At 41.9% G+C, this 18,347-nt stretch overlaps 2 protein-coding genes and 6 non-coding genes across 15 annotated transcripts in view; 1 reads left to right on the forward strand and 7 right to left on the reverse strand.

The window, feature by feature from the left end:
• CEP295 (centrosomal protein 295) overlaps positions 1 to 5,075 on the forward strand; it is a 43,704-nt gene extending 38,629 nt beyond the window's left edge. The window contains exons 24-29 of one of the 4 annotated variants that reach the window (XM_063148851.1): positions 70 to 243; positions 1,469 to 1,586; positions 2,346 to 2,552; positions 3,121 to 3,229; positions 3,742 to 3,841; positions 4,666 to 5,075. In XM_063148851.1, the coding sequence (XP_063004921.1) occupies positions 70 to 243; positions 1,469 to 1,586; positions 2,346 to 2,552; positions 3,121 to 3,229; positions 3,742 to 3,841; positions 4,666 to 4,713 (756 nt within the window). In that variant the 3' untranslated portion in view covers positions 4,714 to 5,075. The other 3 variants (XM_063148853.1, XM_063148850.1, XM_063148852.1) reach the window with 3 other exon arrangements.
• Positions 5,076 to 5,725: 650 nt separating this feature from the next.
• On the reverse strand, positions 5,726 to 18,230 carry TAF1D (TATA-box binding protein associated factor, RNA polymerase I subunit D). 5 transcript variants are annotated; one of them, XM_063148856.1, is made up of 15 exons: positions 17,973 to 18,230; positions 17,160 to 17,443; positions 15,925 to 16,173; positions 15,377 to 15,821; positions 14,936 to 15,111; positions 14,316 to 14,373; positions 13,727 to 14,014; positions 12,047 to 12,097; positions 10,736 to 10,865; positions 10,338 to 10,384; positions 9,465 to 9,501; positions 9,085 to 9,153; positions 7,612 to 7,806; positions 6,479 to 7,445; positions 5,726 to 5,847 (listed from the first exon to the last, which is right to left on the reverse strand). In XM_063148856.1, exons 3-7 carry the CDS (start codon positions 16,158 to 16,160, stop codon positions 13,859 to 13,861), a joined length of 1,071 nt encoding a protein of 356 aa, XP_063004926.1. In that variant the 5' UTR covers positions 16,161 to 16,173; positions 17,160 to 17,443; positions 17,973 to 18,230; the 3' UTR covers positions 5,726 to 5,847; positions 6,479 to 7,445; positions 7,612 to 7,806; positions 9,085 to 9,153; positions 9,465 to 9,501; positions 10,338 to 10,384; positions 10,736 to 10,865; positions 12,047 to 12,097; positions 13,727 to 13,858. The 5 variants fall into 5 exon arrangements, with proteins under 5 accessions (XP_063004926.1, XP_063004928.1, XP_063004925.1 ...); XM_063148858.1 differs by lacking the exon at positions 17,160 to 17,443 and adding an exon at positions 13,235 to 13,330 and having other exon boundaries at positions 17,973 to 18,227; XM_063148855.1 differs by lacking the exon at positions 17,160 to 17,443 and having other exon boundaries at positions 17,973 to 18,227.
• On the reverse strand, positions 8,414 to 8,545 carry LOC134415290 (small nucleolar RNA SNORA18). The gene has a single exon (XR_010027024.1). It is a non-coding gene; the product is annotated as a small nucleolar RNA SNORA18 (small nucleolar RNA).
• Positions 9,228 to 9,300, reverse strand: LOC134415286 (small nucleolar RNA Z40). The gene has a single exon (XR_010027020.1). It is a non-coding gene; the product is annotated as a small nucleolar RNA Z40 (small nucleolar RNA).
• LOC134415288 (small nucleolar RNA SNORA1) lies at positions 9,991 to 10,122 on the reverse strand. Its single transcript, XR_010027022.1, has one exon. It is a non-coding gene; the product is annotated as a small nucleolar RNA SNORA1 (small nucleolar RNA).
• Positions 10,505 to 10,643, reverse strand: LOC134415287 (small nucleolar RNA SNORA8). Its single transcript, XR_010027021.1, has one exon. It is a non-coding gene; the product is annotated as a small nucleolar RNA SNORA8 (small nucleolar RNA).
• LOC134415296 (small nucleolar RNA SNORA40) lies at positions 10,971 to 11,098 on the reverse strand. The gene has a single exon (XR_010027029.1). It is a non-coding gene; the product is annotated as a small nucleolar RNA SNORA40 (small nucleolar RNA).
• LOC134415299 (small nucleolar RNA SNORD5) lies at positions 12,229 to 12,300 on the reverse strand. The gene has a single exon (XR_010027032.1). It is a non-coding gene; the product is annotated as a small nucleolar RNA SNORD5 (small nucleolar RNA).
• Positions 18,231 to 18,347: the final 117 nt, after the last annotated feature.

The following is an 18,347-nucleotide window of genomic DNA, read 5'->3' on the forward strand; positions in this document are numbered from 1 at the left end:
TTGCTATTACTGAAAATACTGGGTTTTTACTTTTTTCCTTACTAATGTCTTGATTAATTTATTTTCTAGGAGACTGAGTCAGGGCATGGTATTATGGAAGAACCTGAGCTCACTCTGGTAAGCTCCAATGACATCAGTATTGTAGAATCAGACATTGAACATCCTAACCAAGAGAAAATTAAGGAGGATGCAATGGATAACTCAGCATGTGTGGATCAGTCTGAATGTAATGTTTTTACTGAGGTGAGCATTATCTAATGTGATTCTGGCTTGAACTTATTATTAATCACAATAAGGAGAGGCCCCCCTGTAGCAGTTAATCCACTGTTGAAAAACAAGAGGTTGTTGTGTTCTCCAAGTTTTGTAACTGCTTTGGATCATCTTGGCTTGATGTTGTGTTTTCTAGACAGATTGAATAGATCCTAAATTTGGGATATTTCTTAGTTACTACTTTGTCATACTGATCTAGATAGAGTTTGGGAAGACTTGCTGCAAAAAACAAAACCATCTTGCTGGTGTTTGCAAGACTGAACTCTGTCTTACTAGTTGAAAACTGAATGAAAGGAGAGTGTGGGATAAAATGACAACTACGGACTAGACAGGAAAAAAAGGAGAATCCCCTCACCTTGTGAGGATGGAGCCATACCAGACTGCAACAGCAGTTAGAGGGAAGATGAATCAGCTCTTTCTAGCTGCCACACTTAATTAACCTGTGGTGTTCCTCTTGCTGCTTGCTTCTGTAAAGCAAAGGCTGTTGTAAACTGCAGAAGGCTGGGCTGTCGTGACATCATAGTTTGGGTGGTGAAGCACTGATGTAGAACCAGTGTCTGCAGTGTAGAACTGAGTCTGTTAGATGAACAGATTAGATCATGCACTAATTGCAAGAGCCATCTGGAGAATTCTAGAGCCATCTAGAGAATTGTGTCTAAGGATGGGTTTTTATCGGGTAGCAGATAGATGGGTGAGGTGGAGGTTGGCAGCTGGAGGCTGTACTGCTGCAGTGGGTGTCACCTGCCTCTGGAAAATGGGGGGAAAAGACAGAGCAGGAAGAGGGCGATGGGGAGAACTGAAGAGAGCAGGAGGAAAGGAAAAGAAATTGGAATTGCAGACCTGTATTAAGAACACGCAATTGAAATCTGGTGGGCAAAAGTCTTTAATGGATGTTTTTGAGGTTTTAGATGTTCTAGGGGTTTAGGGGGTGGGTAGGTTTTTTTTGTGGGGTTTGTTTTTTCTTTTTTTTCTTTTTTTTTTTTGTTTTGTTTTTTAAGTTTTAAAATGTTTTTAGAAAACAGCTTTTTCGTCTCTATTACCAAAATCCATTCTGATTTTTCTTTGCATCAGGCATAAAGGCAAAAGCATGTGTTTTATTTGTACTGGGTCTATGCTAGTGGTACAGTAGTACTGCTTCACTCACATTTGTCATCCGTGTTAAGCATTTCCAATCCAATCACTGATCCATTTGAAACAGGAGAGAGAATTTTTGCCACTAACTCCAGATGCAGATGATTCAGCATTCGTAAGGCCTGACAGTTCTCCCAAAGCCCAGAGTCCCAACAAGAGTCACTGTCCATCACATCAGACTGCAGGTAATTATGTGGTTCTTCAATACACTGAAGTAGCAAGTATTTTTTTAGTATTAAAATCATCAACAAAATACACCTCTCATTTGGAAAACTCAGAGCTGCTTTTACTTAGGTAAGTGCATCCTGCTGTTCAGGCTTGGTCTGTAGTACCTTTGACCAAGGTTTAGTGTGTGTCACCATTGACTTGTCTCTTCCTAGGCCGGATTCTCTCTCATGAAGCTTTGTAATCTCTACCATTAAACTTATTTGATTTTGTAATGACTTAATTTTGAAAAAATATATGCCATTTTCTGATTTGTTGTCATAATTTATGTACCTTTGTTTATTTCTTATTTTCTGTTAGTCCCCCAAGTCCTATAGCCAAAGAATTGTCCTTTTGCCTATTCTGATGCTAGTCTGGAACAGTAGTAAAATACTGACTTTTTTGTCCAAGATGAGCTGCAGTAATGTAAAGGTCAGGAATTCACCGAACTTAATTGTGTTGAGGACTTGTCAGGTCTTCACATTTTGATGCATCCAACTGCTTTTGATGCAGTATTCCTCACAGCATTAGTCTGGGCAGACCTGCTGACCATTACTGGATCCCATAGGTCTGAGCTGCTGCTGGTTCTGCAAGATGCCTCATCATTCAGTGCCATTCTCCTCATGCCATTTACAAAAGTGCTCAAACTCAGCATTTTAGAAATACCTTGAAATAAATGCATGACTTATTGCTCATTGTTAAAAGTGAGAAATGTGGAGACTTTTCCTTTTCTTTCACAGTGATGCTGCTGGAATTTGCAGCTGCACCCAGAAGTTTACAAAAATCTTTTTTAAAAAGAAAGCAGAATTTCATCCAGGAATCTCTGAAAAGAGTAGAAGCAATTAAAAATAAGGAGAGAGAAAATGAAAAGATGCAAGCAAGCAAGCTTCTAGGAGGGAAGTCTGAGAATCTAAGAAGCAGACAGAAGGAGTCTGGTCTTCTCTCTGGTAGGTTTATGTAGGGGGCAAGACACAGCATTAGGTATCCCTTCAGTTGCTGTTTCATATCAAAGAATAGATTTTATATTTGCTGCATGTTTGCTGTTGCAAACTGGGTTATTCTTTAATTTATTTTCTCAGGGAATCAGGGAGGTTTGTTTTCCCTCACTGTCTGGCTGCCTGTGCTGTGAAGGCCTTTATTGGGGGCTCTTCGTATTTCACAATCAGCCCACCTTTATCATCATAAGGTGCCTCTGTAAACCACAGCTGCTTATCACAGAGCAGCCATGTTTGGCAGACTGGTGCATCTCTAGTGCCTGCTCCTGGGGACTTGGAGGTTGGCTCTGGAGAGCCATGGATGGCCCTAAGCACAGGCAGCAGCCTCAAGAGTGACACTGGGGGATTTATTTTAACTCAGGATGGCATCTCCATTGCTTCGTTCTGCTAGCTTGTTTTGGGTTTTGTCATGTCATTTAGAAATCTTTGAACTATCTCGTGCTTTTGAGTTAGCTGAACTAGAGATTTAAATTTAGGATATACATACAAACATAAGTTTGGCTTCTTTTTTTCCCCTTAGGAAAAAATGGTGCACTTGCCAATCAGTTGAAAAAAGTAGGAGAAGTGAAAGTATCTTCTCCAGAGGATAGAAAGTCTGGAGAAATTGAAATGCACCAGCGTACATCCAGGTATTGCATGAACACAAGTGAGAGAATTAAAAAACAACCACAGAAAAAAGTAGTTAATCTGTGTTCTGTGAAAGCTGCTGCTCAGTCTGTGCTCTTCAGTTGGACCCAGTGGGGCCTAACATTGAAGTGGGAGAGGAGCCAGGTGTGTTAGATGCAGGTACCTGCTGGGAAATGCCCATGCAGAGGTGGCACTGAGGAAGGTCACTGCTGGTGTCACCCTGCTGAGGCTGCTGTGCCACTTAACGCCTGACACGGGGTGAAATTTGATGCCAAGTTCACAGTTGCACTTGGGCACTTAGGAGCAGTAACAGGCAACAAGTGCAGCTCTGAACAGGGAGATGATTTGTTTGATGCAGCTGAAAAAGAATTTGAAGGGATTCTGGATTACTGGAACATGCAAATTGCCCCAGCTGATAGCAATTGACCCAGGGCAATACCTTAAGCTTGTTAACCTACTTCATCTTTGCCAAGTCCTTCCTGCCCAGACACTGATTTTTTGGTTGTTTTCACAGACTTTATAATCAACTTGCAGAAGTAAAAATCAGAAATGAAGAAAAAACAAGGCAAGAAACTTATGCTAAAAACAGAGAAAAGGCTAAAGAGTTTCAAAAGGTAATGATAGCTTGCTACAGTGTCCTCTTGCCCTTTGGTCTCTTGATTTCACTGAGCTTCCAGAGTAATTGAGATGTGGTGTGAATGGAGCTGAAATGGAGACCCTCAAACCTGTCTGGATGTTCCTGGGCCATTGGTACAGCCCATCCAGGAATTTTCTTGTGGAAAACAACTGAGCTCAAGTTTTCTCTAAAAGGCATGTCTGCCTCAGGCTGAATTTGACCTGAGCTTGAGCAAAAAGGCTCCAGCTGCTGTAAAGTCTGTAGCAAACTAATAGCAGCCTTTTTCTTAGTCCAGACTTGACCAAATTTCTATTTTTAAGGTAGCATTCTGGGTTTGGTGGTTGTTGGGCTGCTTTGACTACTCTAGAGAGGGTGAGAATCTGGGCATGCCCAAACTTGAAAGGTGCAAAATCTTGGGGTTTTGTTGGGAGCTGTTGGGGAACAGGGTTGAACAAAGGGCCTTGTGCTTGTCAATTCCCCATTTCCTCTGCTGCACCCCAGACACCCAAAAGGAAGGAAATGCTGGATAATCCTCACAGGCTGCGACTATTATGGCGGAATCTAGGTCCAATTGCTGCCTTTAGCCCTGACCAGCTCCCCTGCTTTGTGGTGGAATGAGTGGCTGCTCTTGTTACAGTGCTCTACAGCTCCCTTCCTGAACAGAAAAGAGGAATATGACCACCTTCCCCTGTAATCTGTGGCCTCTCCAGACCAGCACTGCCCATTCCTGTTCTGGTTACAGGCACAGTTCCCAGGCATGCTGGCTTTAGGGCAGCCACTTGAGCTTCAGCACTGTGGTCTCATGGCTTGTTGTATTTGCAGAAAATGCTGGAGAAACTGCGGGCCAAGAAGACTTGGAAAGCACCATGACAGGGAAAGACTTTGAGCAGCAAGGGCACATGGTGGTGTTGGTACAATCCAGGCCCCTGAGTGCTGCAGCCATAGTGGTGAATGCTGAAGCCATTTAGGAATACTCAGCTTTAAACACTGAGTACCCCAAACCCCTGTGGTCCCCTGTTCAGAGCTCACCACAGGTGCAGATGGACTGAAGAAACAATGCTTTCTTCATTGTTTGTCTCAGACTGAGTTACTGGCCTGAAAGGCTTTTCTTATATGTTAATATTTCAAATAGATTTTGTAAGTATGTTTTGTAATGTACATGTATAAAATGTTTTCAAATAAAGTTTTAAGGTTATTTGAATCTCTGGGGAAAAGGACCTTTCTCCTGTAAAGCTGGAGTTTTTGGTCTATTCTTTGCACTGTGTGATTTAAGATTAGAAGTATGGTTTCCTGTAGTCACAAAGTACATCTTAAAGCACGTGAATGGAAGAACTAAAAATTTACTTCTTCCAAAGAGAGGTTTTCTACACCTGTTTTATGAGCTAAGCACATAACAATTAGGTCAAATTTAAAGCACAACTTTTTCTGTAAACTTTGTTATCAACAGGTGCACTACCCAGGGCTTTCCATTAATGCTCTTTCTGGTTAAAATGCACCTCAGCAAGTCATGGAGTAGTTGGTACTACAGAAGAGACCTTTAAAGGTCCTGCGGTCCAATGCCCCTGCAATGCTTACGGCTCTAACAAGATCTCCCTGGTGCATTCTCTGCTCCAGGAGGGACCCCAGCTCTGAGCCTCTTCACAGGAGGTGAAGTGCTCCATCCCTGTTTTCATTTTTGCAACCTCCTCTAAATCTGCTCCAGGGAAACTCTTAGAAAGCTGATTTTTGATGATTTAAGTCTACACTTCACTCATTTCTTTCAGTCTGGTGCAGTTGGCATGTACTGCAGCAGCAAACCATAAGACAAATCCAGTTTGTTAAATTCCATGGACCCAAGTGGAAGTTGTTTGCACAATTCTGGGATTTTCAGTAGAGCACGGAGTAGCAAGTCAAAATGAATGTTTAATTCAAAAAACTGCAATAAACATGCTAGGGATGGTTCTTTCTTTGTCTGGAACAGCTGTGCAGTTCTTTGGAGCAAGCTTGCATCAACATCAGCAGGATCTATGAGAGGAAAAATATCTATTAGCATTTTCAATCCAAATAAAAACAACTTTTCTAATATCCAATCTAGACTTCTCCTGGCACAAGTTGAGGTCATCTACTCTAATTTTTGTTAATTTGCAGACCAACCCCCACCTCACTACAAGCTCCTTTCAGGTGGTTGTACAAAGCAGAAGGCTCCCCCTGTGCCACCTTTTCTCCAGGTGTAGCACCCCCAGCTTCCTCAGCTGTCCCTCATCCAACTTGTGCTCCAGACCCTTCCCCAGCTCCACTGCCCTTCTCTGCACACACAAACAGCAACTGGGCTGCAACACTGCTCAAACCACAACTGTAGCAACCCTGTTCCTTAATGCTCCATGCTGCAAGTTCTTGCTTCAGAATGGAACTGAGTAGCTTCTCCTCCACATCACCATCAAAAAGCCCTGAAGGCAGCAGGGTAAGGCCCAACTACACAGGGGCTTATCTCCTCACAAATAGACCAGAGCACACACAGAGTGTCCACGGCATCCTGCAGAGGATTTCAATATGCGGTCACCGCGTTAAGAGCTGCTGGTTTTTCAGCCATGCAAACCCTCTTTGAAGTGACCTTCAATTTCTTTAAAGTCTCAGCCTTTTTGCTAAGTGCCCTTACCTTCACACTAACTTTGGCAGCTCCCACATGGTGTTTCTCATCCCTCTGACACACAGAAGCAACTTGGTGGCAGACCCTAGGAGTTAAGAGTTGGGTTTGGTTAGTACAGGGGAAAAGTGCACCTCGGGTGTAAATTACATGGAACCGCCTATGTCTCCCGGTTTTGTTTGTTTCAAAGAACCAACCTCTCAGCAGGAGCTCTGGAATTCAATCAACAAATCACCTAACTGGAACTTCTGCTCCCCTGTAGCTTAAGTGCTGAAGGTGCCCAAGGATACACCCCTACACCTCAGAATTTGCTTTTAACAGCAGCAGGGAGTATTGCGACCTTGACCTGTGTTTAAGCTTTATGCCCAGCAGACTTGGTGCCACATCATGTGGCAGCACAGGAGTCTGGTGGATTTGCTTTATGGTCATGTCCACAGCTCACCAGAAACAGTAACATCCCAGCAGCCTTGGTAATGACCAGATACTCCTCCCACTGCTCTTACACAACTTCAGTGAATAGCCCAGCTGCCCCCATCTTTTCCAGTGAAGGACCAATCAATCCTGCCAATACACAACCCAAGTTGTGAACAAGCCTCAAGTATGGCACAAACTTCAAGTACTGAGGAATTCCTCACAACCAACAGCAGAGTTAAGTCGGACACCTGTACTACAAATGGCTGCACAACTGCTGAAACATTTTGAAGTATCAATAAACACAGATGAATGACTCACAGATGAGTGATCTCCTCAGATACTGCCAAGATCTGCAGTGATCACTACCCAGTAATCTCTGGTACTCACAACCATTCCACACTTAGTTCTACAACAGCTTAGTAGTTCCCATGTTCAGTCATACAAAGCTAATACACCATGTAAAATCATATGAAACTAATAACTGAGTGCTTACCTGTCAAAATAATTGCTTCCATCATTTTAACTGAGGGCAATTCAATTCACTTCATTCTGTATCCTCAAGCACCTGTTAGAAAGAATTCAATGCACTTGCTGAGTTCCAGAGGCCAGGAGACAGTTTTCACACAGATAATCAAAATGAAGACAAATTAAAACATCTATTTTTATTTGTTACATGAAAATAAGTACACTGAAATCCCTTTAGAGGTTAGAGATTGTTTCAGCAAAAATACCTGGTTTAGCAGGCACAGCAGACTGGAAACCAAGGACGCCAAATGCTGCACTGCTTTTTGACCATCTGCCCACCAGGAGGAGGCTGCTTGGTGCACAGAGCTTTAACCACCACAGTTCATTCTACATTTGAGCTTCTTGCATGCACCAGAGGGTGCCAGGCAGTAAGAGGTACTCTCCACAGAACTGCCGTGCAGCTGAGAGGAAGAACAGACTAACATGAACAGCAGCTTCAGAATTCTCCTGTGTGAAGATTTTTCCAGAGTACTTTGCTTCTTTTACTTTAAACTCTTTGTTCTATAGAACAGAATGCAGTATAGCAGTAAACTGGCTGATCTGCTCATAAATTAACTCTTTAAACCCCACACTTCAAGAAATTAACCAAATATTGCTGCTCAATACAAAACTGTAGAGCATCCTTATACAAAAAAAATGCAGCAAGTTTACGTAGTTACTTTGTAACAGACATCGAAGTGCTCTCTCTTCTTACCAACAGCCACTGAAACAATAATAATCACTCCTGCATGATTAAAGGAGGGAATAGACTGTTTCAAGCCATCTAGAAAACATGCAGCAAAAAAAAACTGTTGCAAGTCAGGTGCCTACACAAAAACCTGGGCAAGAGACAAAGTTCAGCCCATGTAATTCAGAATGTCAGTTGCACCTGAAGTCCCAGAACACACTGACTTTTTACTCCAACCAAGCTTTTCCATTTGAATCACTTTTTGATTTGCATTCCAAGCATGTTGCAGTACACCTAAAGGATAACACTGGGCATCCTGCATTCTCAGATTGTACTCTAAGATTTGTCTTGCAGTTTTATCCCACAGAGCTAACAGGTAGTTAAGTGGGTAAAGCCAAACCACAAGTTTATTCTGTGAGGCGTTTCCAACGACATGAACCTACAGGAAAGATCCCATCGGGATAGACCTCAACACTTCTGGTGCCATAAATTAACACAAGAGATGATAAATCAAAATGAAGCAGACTGGGAAAGTACTTGGTACAGATCACAGTAAGTGTCATTTTATGTTGTTTCAAGACATTCTGGGGACGGAAGAGGGTGAGATACACTAGCACGTCCTTCATATTAGCAAGTTTTTAATTACAAGTTAAGTTACCTGAGAAGCAAACATCAATAAGAATTATCTACAGAACTCTGCAGAATCCTCCCTATAAATTTCCTACTGATTGTAACTTACTGGTCAATGCAAAACTATCAGTTTAAGCAGTCAACCAGTTCATCTCGTTTTTGACTGAGGAATTTATATGAACATTCCTTGGCCAAACTTATGTTACAATAAATTCTTCCTTTAACAGAATGAACAATCCATTAAGATATAGTAGTGTAATGTTGAATACAGTCCCTGAACTTTCACAAATCAGTGAGCTTGGTCTGAGAGACTCCTGACCTACTGAAGACCAGAGCCCCTCAGTCTTTAAAGTATAGGCAGAACTCCTGATGTCACACTAACCCTTGAAGCAGCTGCAGACTTTGTGAAATGGCAGCCTGCATTTCTTTCTTCTTCACTTTCCCTAAGTACCTGCAACCAGAAAAGAACAAGTAAAGGTACAAACCAGCATACAAATCAGCAGAACCTACAACAGTACTAAGTTAATTTGTTCAGAAAGGCTCTTCTCACTCACTCTCTTCAGAGCAGTTGAACATTTTGCCAATCATCACAACAATTTTCTAACAGCATTCTAAAGTTTGGGGAAAATAAGCTCTCATGTTTTCTGAAACAACACTGCATTCTCTCACTAAGTGAGGAGCAGCAGTATAACCAGCTCACCAAGTTAAAGACAGGTGGCTGACCTAAAACAGGTTAAAAAAAAACCAGTGACACAAACTTACCAAGATGCTAGTTCAGACCTGACATCAGGTGCACTTCCTAAAACAAAATAAATTGTTGTATCTAAGTAATACTTCTAAGTTTCCTCAGTATTTTAGCAGTTCATCAAGACTTGAGTGCTTTTATCTCAGTATGAGGCCAGGCAGAGTAGCCCAGTTACACTGGCTGAATGCTGATGACACAACAAAGCACTTTATCTGCCATGACACCACAGCCCAGTTTATCACACAACTACCAACAAGGCCCAGCTGCAGCTGAAGAGACTGGAGCACTGTGGCACAGAAGGTAAAACTAAGGGAGGTACCTCACAAAGAAAGCATGGAAGAGACCATTGTACAACACCTTAAAAATATGCTTTTAATAAACCATCTACAGGAATTCAGCACTGCAAGTATTTTTCTCTACCTGCTAATTCTACTTTTTTTAGTACACAGGATACAGAATTGAAGCACATTAACTCACATTAATGCTTAAATTTCATAGTAGTTGCATTTTTAAGTATGTTTGCATAACTGTCCCACTAAGTGAACTTGTTACAGGTCTCATTGTCACCACTGCAATTATGAGTACAGTGAGGAAAGCAGAACCTGTTACTCTTCTAGCCACGTTTTCCAATTCAGACACACTGCAGGTTGTGTCTAGCTGCTGAAGAACGAGGCATAACAACTCCACAATTAGAATGGCCTGTTTTTGAAACCTAGCTAGGTAACTTGGAAAGAAACCTGTCTCTAGTGGTCATCTGGAATGTGGATTTTTGTTTTAAAATAGAATACTTTTTTTGTTGTCAAAAGGCAACCAAGAAGACTTGAGCTTTTATCTTCATACAACTAGGAAAAAACCCTAGGAAAAAAGCCAACTGTTTCCTCAACACTTACATCTGAGTAGAGGCTTTCCAATATGTTCCACACATCACAGGAATGCCCTTTTAAGAAAAAATATTTTGGAATAATGTCATTAGTTAAACTATACTTTTATCCTGTAACAGTTTAAGAGTTTTTTGATGTTGTATTTGAAAATCTTCCCACTAATAAACACCAAATCTACTTGTTTCAACAGAAATACCAAGTTTAACCAGCACATCTGCATGAAAACCAACGATGCCAGCTGTTGAAATACTGTAGCACTGCTTTTTGAACACCTCATCAGGAAGACACTGCTGGGTGCAGATACCATACAGTGCACAAATTAGTCTGATTACTTGCTGTGGGAATAGCACTAAACTGCAGAAACCCAGTGGTCTTATGCTGAAGCTCAGGAGAAACACAAAGCTCACCTCTTTTGCTACCATGCTGCACACATGTCCACCGAAGTGAAGGATTTGTGAATCAGGTCAGCGAACAGCCATAAGAACTCAGGAGATCCCCAAGAAGTTACAACTGCTGCTGCAATGTGAGTGTGCTCATCTACAAAGAAAGAAACAACCAAACTACACTTCTGAATATTCATAACATCAAACTCTAGATTGACCAGTATTTGTATGAATTAATGCTATTTGAGGCCATGCAAATGTTGTCCCTTCATATATGTAACACAACTAATACATTCATCAGCTGTGGGTTGCAAAAGAAGGGTTTTTTCTAAGCACTAGGTTCCAGGTTTTTTGTCTACAGCACAAGACAAAACCTGATCAAGTGCTGGAACAGACTGAACACACTTATTTTTTTACTATTTTTGAAACAGCATTTGAAGCTACTTCCAACTGACTACATACTTACTGTTAGCAGCAGCAGAGGCTGACAGTCACCACACTTCCCAGTCTCAGAGACAGGCAGCTTGAACCAAGGCAATTGTGGTGAGGAGCCCAGAACCACAGACATCCTCAGAACAACGTACATTGTGCCAACCTGATGTGCCTCCTAGTGCAGTTCTCTGCCTACAGCCATGGCCAAGTGAGGTGTCTGCTCCCGTCCTATCACTCAACAGTGTTCTTGTAAGGTTTCACTACTTGCCCACCCGCAGCTCAGTGTTTCCCATGTCTATGGGGTTTTCCTATGCTGTATCCTTACTAGGTGATTTCTTCCATGCTATTCCCTATGTTGTCCCAAGCCATGCAAACTTCTAGACTACCAGCTGCTCTCTGCTGTCCCTCCTTGTTCTTGCAAGAGATATGAATTAAGATGGAATTTTACCCCAGGGAAGCCACCAGAAAGAAGCTGCAACTGTTGACACACCCTGGTACAGAAAGTGTGGGTGAGGCACCACAAAGACCCTGAGGGGAAAGTAGTTCCTCAACATCTTCAGCAGAGACAATTCCAGGCAGTGTTGTCTAAACCAAATCAGATAAAGCTGCAGCATTTGACAGAAGGTAAAGCTTTTGTTTTTTTAAAAAACTGCACTTTGAAGTATTCAAAAACTCAAGTTTTTGTTCAGAGAGGCTACAGGTTTAATTCTGGTCAGACTGATGAAAGGTATGTAGCACTGAACTCATACCCAGCAAGTTTCACACTCACAAGCTGCTCAGCTGTGGAGCACTGTAATGTGTTTATTTTAACTATGGAGCACTGCCTTTTCAAAACCTTTTGTGAAATAATGCAAAAAAAAGCTACCTGAAGGAAACAAAACCGAAAACCAAGTAACATCTTACCTTATGCAGCAAGAAAACCAAGAGGTACTTCCTCTTCCAAAACAATATAAACTAGAAAAGAAAAGCAAAGTGATAAAAACTGTCATATACAGTCAAATAACTGAAAATTACTTAAAGCTAGATTTTAACAATCAATTTAGCAGCTGTAATAAGTTTGATTTTCATGTATTAATTTATCCAATTCTAATCAGAATTGAAACTTAGTTCATTTCTGAGTCACTCAGCAGTTGAACAGCTGAATTAATCACATGAACAGCAGAATGAACAGGACTCCACATACCCCTCACTATGCCCTACCAAGAACTCCACTCCTAGATCCAGGATGAGTCTTTCAAGCCTTTAAGTATTTCTCAGGGAGACACCTAAGAGTTACATTTAGCCATTAATTGTGGACCAGTTTTAGTTGTCATCTTTAAATGCTGAAGGGTAATTTCTGCAGACTTAGAGCTATCAAAGCTGCATTTGGGAAACTTCCTTACAGAGGTCTGAGACCTTAATTCAAGCATGTCAATAACACAGCTCGACTCGCTGCTCATAATATTGAGCACCTACTGCAAACCTCCTGAGACTGTCAGTTTCATCTGAAGGAAATTTAATCAGCAGACAAAGCCTTTTTGCTCCTTCAGCACAGATTACTTTTACCTGCTGAACAGCTGTCAGTTAGCTGCTGACATCAATTTGGTTAAGAGTACCTGAGTAAGGCTGTGAGGTGACTCCTTATATAATTTTCCTTATTCCCAAGTAAACATTTTAAACATTTACTACTTCAGCTACCAAAACTGCTGCAGGAGAATTCAGCAATATTCAGACCATTTCTAAACACTAGCCATGTTTCCTACTGACTAAAACACCTTTGAGAAAGGTGTTTGCAGCTGGGGCAATGCCTGGCAAGTACTGTTAATAAAGAGCTTTTAGCTTCTGCTAAGTCATGTTCACATCAGAAGCTATTCTGGACAGAGGCGAGAAAGAGGGAAAAAGTAATTTTTAACTTAAGATTCACCATATTGCTACAGTTATTTTTACAATAACTTACAACTTCAGATTATTGTATGAGATTAAGGAGCAGAGAATTAGTTTTCTGAGAGTTTATTCCTCATGGAATAGACAATCTCAATCATACAAAATTGGATTTTATTATCATTCAAATACATTAGCCACATTTTTTTATAAACTTTTGTCAAAACTGACCAGCCATTTCTGCATTTTTATGATTGGCACTTGACTTGCATTCATCTTTAATTCTTTCTTCACCCCTTTATCTTCTAAAGTATTTCAAGCCTGCACCTTTAAGACAGAAAAACAATCTCTCAAGGACCACCCACAAAGAAATCTGCTATGAACGGCATCTAAACTGCCCTTTCAAACTTAAGCATACAGATGTATGCATACTTTTTAATGTACACTTGCTTTTCTACATACACATACTTTTCTATCCTGTGCTGTTGTTCCTTTACAATACTTGGAACTTGTCTTCCCATTTTGATTATGTACATTCTGTGATCCATTGGTTAACAGAAGTTACATTGCAGAAGCCAGAACTTCACCAAGCTCATCAGCCACTGAACCAGGAATATTAATACTCCTGATAGAGACTAGCTCAGAAGACACTTAAAAGCTGAGCATGAGGACAAAGTTATTCTATTTTTGTCACTGTCTCAGACACAAGCCCAATATACTCACAGTAAGCCAAGTGTGCCTGGGCAGCTGGGTGGAGAGATGAACAGTGACTCCAAACCAATGCTTTAAACCTAACAGGCCCATGAAAAGGTATCTGAGGAACAACCCCTGCCACCTCACTGGTCCATCTGCTGTTCACCAAGGTGAGCCTTGCAGAGGCACAGAGTTCTCTTCAGCACCCTCTTCTTCATCCATTATTTCAATCACTTCAGGTGGTTTGGCATGTTTTCTTCGTGGCTTTGACTTTTTTTTTTTGGGAATTGTGCTGCTTAGAATGAAAGAGCTGTTCTCCTAAGAAAATGGAAGACAGAAGTAGTAACAAGTTTAGTTTTGAGATATTTAAGATTTTAGTAGTAAATTTGCATATTTTAAGAACTCTGCAGGGAACTGCAGAACTCCTATACATTTCAGCATTACACTGAAGAGAAGTGTGGACAATCAACGTCCTTCTGCTTTAACAGATCAGAATTCAGAGGTCACCCAACTCTGGATCTCAGCTCAAGAACTAAACATTGAAGACATTATCTACTAATTCTTTAACTTCAGAACAAAAAAGCCAGAGTGTTTCTCAAGTTAAGGAGTGCTTACTTACCACTACTCTAGCATCAAGGTGTTCCTGAGTATCCGAATTCAAGCTGTCCTCATCATCACTGAAATAAAAAAATTAGATCAAACTGTGTACTTTTATAGAACCTTAAAATGTGTTAACTACAAGCCCTTAAATGAACAGTAGCTGAAAGACAGCATTGTACCTTTAACACTGTCTTTTTGGCTTTCTAAAGGTTATCAGTGTATTTACAACAGCAAGTATTCTTGCTGATTTACTGATCTTTTTATTGCACTAAGCTAATTGCTCAACCCTGAAGACCAAAGATAACACTTTGGTTTTTATTAATGTAAAAAAGTATTAAAATTATCCTTTAGTATTTGGTTTAGAACACTGTAGTTTATTTGGGATAACATTAGAGGAGTGCATTTCAGCAAATACTTTGATTTTTACCAACAATTATCAGTCTTCAGATCAAATTAAAAATACTTTCTGTGAGAACTATTAAGTCACCATCTACAAACACATAATATTCCCAAGGGGTAGAGTGCTTTGTTCCCAAAATAAACAATGCTTTCAAAGGTTAAAAGGACAGGAGAACAACAGAACTTGATACACACACATTTATATGTTTGTAAAGCACAAAAAAGCAAAGATAAACTTACTCTGTCTCCTTAATAGGGGAAATGGGGCCTTCATCATCTAAGTACTTGTGCTTCCGTAACACCATACACTCTTTTTCTAAGTCATCACTGGCCTGAAGGGCTTTTAAAGCTTTTTTAAGATGTTCTTCATATTTAAGCACTTCAATATACTTGAAATATCCCTTTGCAGCTGCTTGCTGTAGGAAAAAATACTCAGGTAAGACCTTAAAAGTACCACTATAAAAAATTTACATTATGAACTGATGTAACATTCTATCAACACCCATACATATTCTTGCAGTGTTTGCTTTAAAAGGTATTAGTTTTACAACATTAAGTATCCTGTTTAATAGAAGTAGAATCTGTTTCGTTGTTTTATTCTTAAAGAAGCACAACAGAGCCCATTTCAATTCACAATTTTTAGACTAAGTAAATATTTATCCCACATAACAGAGGACTTACCTCATAGTCAAGAACCATCTTTAAGGGAATATGTTTCTCCCCATAATGTTTTTCAACAAAAGGGAATTGAAAACCTCTGTCTAGGAGCCTCCTCTTTTGTTCCTGAGGTGAGGCTGTCAGTGGGGGCCTCCCTGTGGGCATCTGGGTGCTCTCATACTTTTTCTTGCTCTTCCGTGCCTGTATTTTGTATTTTCGGTGTGCGGCGGCTTTGAACTTCCTTCCCCTGAAGTGATAGGCAAAAATGGCCTTCAAATTGAATTTAGACTTCTGCTGCTTGGGAACTTCTAATGATTTCCCTGGACTTTGGGGAGACAGGGAAGAATCTGAGGAGCTTTCGTTGTCAGGTACCTCTGTACCAGATTCAGCTTGTTGCCATGAAGATTGAGATCGCCTTTTCTGCTTTGTAGGTGCAACGGAGCACTCAGGACGAGCAGCAGAGACATCACTGAAGAAGAAATAAGTATTTACTTTCAAAAGAAGGTTCACTTTTATGATACATTACACAAGTTCTCCACAGGAAAAATTCTGGACTAGAGACAAAAACTTACCTTTCTGAATCACTGCTGATCAGTAAAACCTCAGCTGAAGCAGCTGATGATCTAGACATGCTGTTGGGATGATCTGCAGACTCCTGAGGAGCAGCTGCCTTCTGCCTCGACCGCTCTGTTCCTGTATTCCTTTGCCATGAGCACACCTCGAATGGCTCCTCCTGCTGGTGGCTGATCAGCTCCTGGGCATCAGGGTAATCAGAGCCTGAAGCCTGGGACTCATCTGTATCAGTCATGTTTCAGTTTGCTCTAAAAGGCAATGAGAATTCAAGAAACTAAAAAAAAAATGTACATTAATCAGGCAACAAACTTCCTACTACTCCACTCGTGATCACAGGGTAAACTTAAGAACAATCTTGAGGAAACTTGAGCAGAGATTTTCCTATGAACCATGACCAGTTACATTTTTCATACTAACATTGAAGTCACAGCCACTGAAGATAATCACAGCATAACTGAGATCAGAAAATTTGTGAATCTTTTTAGTTCAGCTCTTGCCCAAAGGAAGGCAAACATCAGTGGTGCAACAGATTGTTCAGAGACTTACTGAGCTCAATTCTGAATATTTTAACCCTCTCTACTAGGGGAGAGTTTGCCTCCAAACAAGCACGCATACACATAGCCAATGGCTTCTTATACTTGAAAGGATATTGCAGTTTTAAGTCATACATAAATATTTACTTCACTATCATTTAAAACCTTTAAATTAATCCAAGATAGTGTCATCATGAGAAGCTATGCCATTTTCCTTCTGTTCTTTTGTGAGCTCTAAGATACCTAATAATCTCCTGCTCTCAACAATCCACCACCCATTTATTTGGCTATCAATCTCCAGAGACCAGCCTCAGAACTAAAATGTTAATTTTCACTTGAATCTGCAAGACAACACAGTCCAGCTCTTTGGTGGCCCAAGTCTATACAAAAAGGACTGTAACACACAGCAAAGGAACTTAAATTTTCCTCTGTATGAGCCCAAAGTTATTTTACCTGGTAATCATTTACTAGCCCTGTAGACTTGTATCTTTCTAATTTTACTGCGCTTTTTAAAGTTTTACAAACTCATCATCATACCCATTAATATTTCAAATGTTATTACACAGTTCAGCATCTGAAGACACTAGAGCAGTTTATACAATGTCCTCACATAACCGGCAGCACATGATCCTGAGGGCACATGCACATCAAAGGATTAGACCCAGTCAGAATTTAGGAAAGACAGGTCCCAATTGACCCACCTGATCTCCTTCTCTGACCAGTGTATGAGGCAAAGGCTGCGGATGCTGTCTGCCTGCACGTTAGTAAAGCTTTGGGACAGCATTTCTCACAACATTCTCCTGGAGGAACTGGCTGCTGATGGCTTGGATGGGTGCACTGTTCACTGCATGAAAAACTGGATGGATGGATGGATCCCGAGAGAGTGGTGCTGAATGGAGTTATATCCAGCTGGTAGCTGGTCTTAAGTGATGTTCCCCAGCAATCAGTGCTGGGGCCAGACCAGTTTCATGTCCACTGACATGACCTAAAAAGGGGATTAAGTGCACCCTCATTCAGCTGGCAAGCGACACCAAGCTGGATGGGAATGATCTGCTGAAGGTCAGGAAGGCTCTGCAGAGGCGCCTGCACAAGCTGGATTTCACTGAAGCCAACTGAGTGAGGTTCAACAAGGCAAAGTGCTGGGTTCTGCACTTGGATCACAGCAGAAAAGGCCCTGGGGGTGCTGGTCAACAGTAGCCCAGTATGATCCCAAGTGGCCAAGAAGGCCAATGGCATTCTGGCCTCGATCAGCAATGGTGCGGCCAGCAGGAGCAGGGTAGTTACTGTCCCCCTGTACTCAGCACTGCGGAGGCCACACCTCCAATCCTGTGTTCCTTTTTGGGCCCCTCACAACATGAAAGACGTTCGTGGCAGCTTTGCTATGCCTTTGCAGGCACACTGCTCACGCTGGCTCACCCCTGGCCTGACAAACACCAAGCCCAGAAACGAAACCAACCCACGGCATGGCCAGGACAGCAACGCCCCTGAGCGCACAGGCCCTGCCGGGTACTCACAAGCCGCAGCTCAGCATCCTTCGAGGTCTCTGCCGCAGCTCCGGCCTGCAGCGCTGGCACAGCACGCAGATGCCTTAGGGAAGAAAAGCAACCATGTAAACTTGCTGAAGGCCTAACAAAGGCACCCGGGCACACCCGTCGCCAGTCTCGGCTGCCCGCAGCGCCCCAGGGCCGGCACCACCGAAGGCCTTTCGAAGGCGGGCAGGCATCAAGGCATCACGGGCCGGGGACACCCCGGGACACCGCTCCGCGAGGCCCCTCACCGACCGCCGCCACACGCCCCAGTCCTCGGGGCACGACTCCACACCGCCCGGACCGTCCCTCCACCCCCGGCCACCGCGTCTCCGGGCCCCGGCAGCGCGGATGGCGGCGGAT

Source organism: Melospiza melodia, chromosome 2, assembly GCF_035770615.1.
Source record: "Melospiza melodia melodia isolate bMelMel2 chromosome 2, bMelMel2.pri, whole genome shotgun sequence".
In the NCBI taxonomy this organism is placed as follows: Eukaryota; Metazoa; Chordata; class Aves; order Passeriformes; family Passerellidae; genus Melospiza; species Melospiza melodia.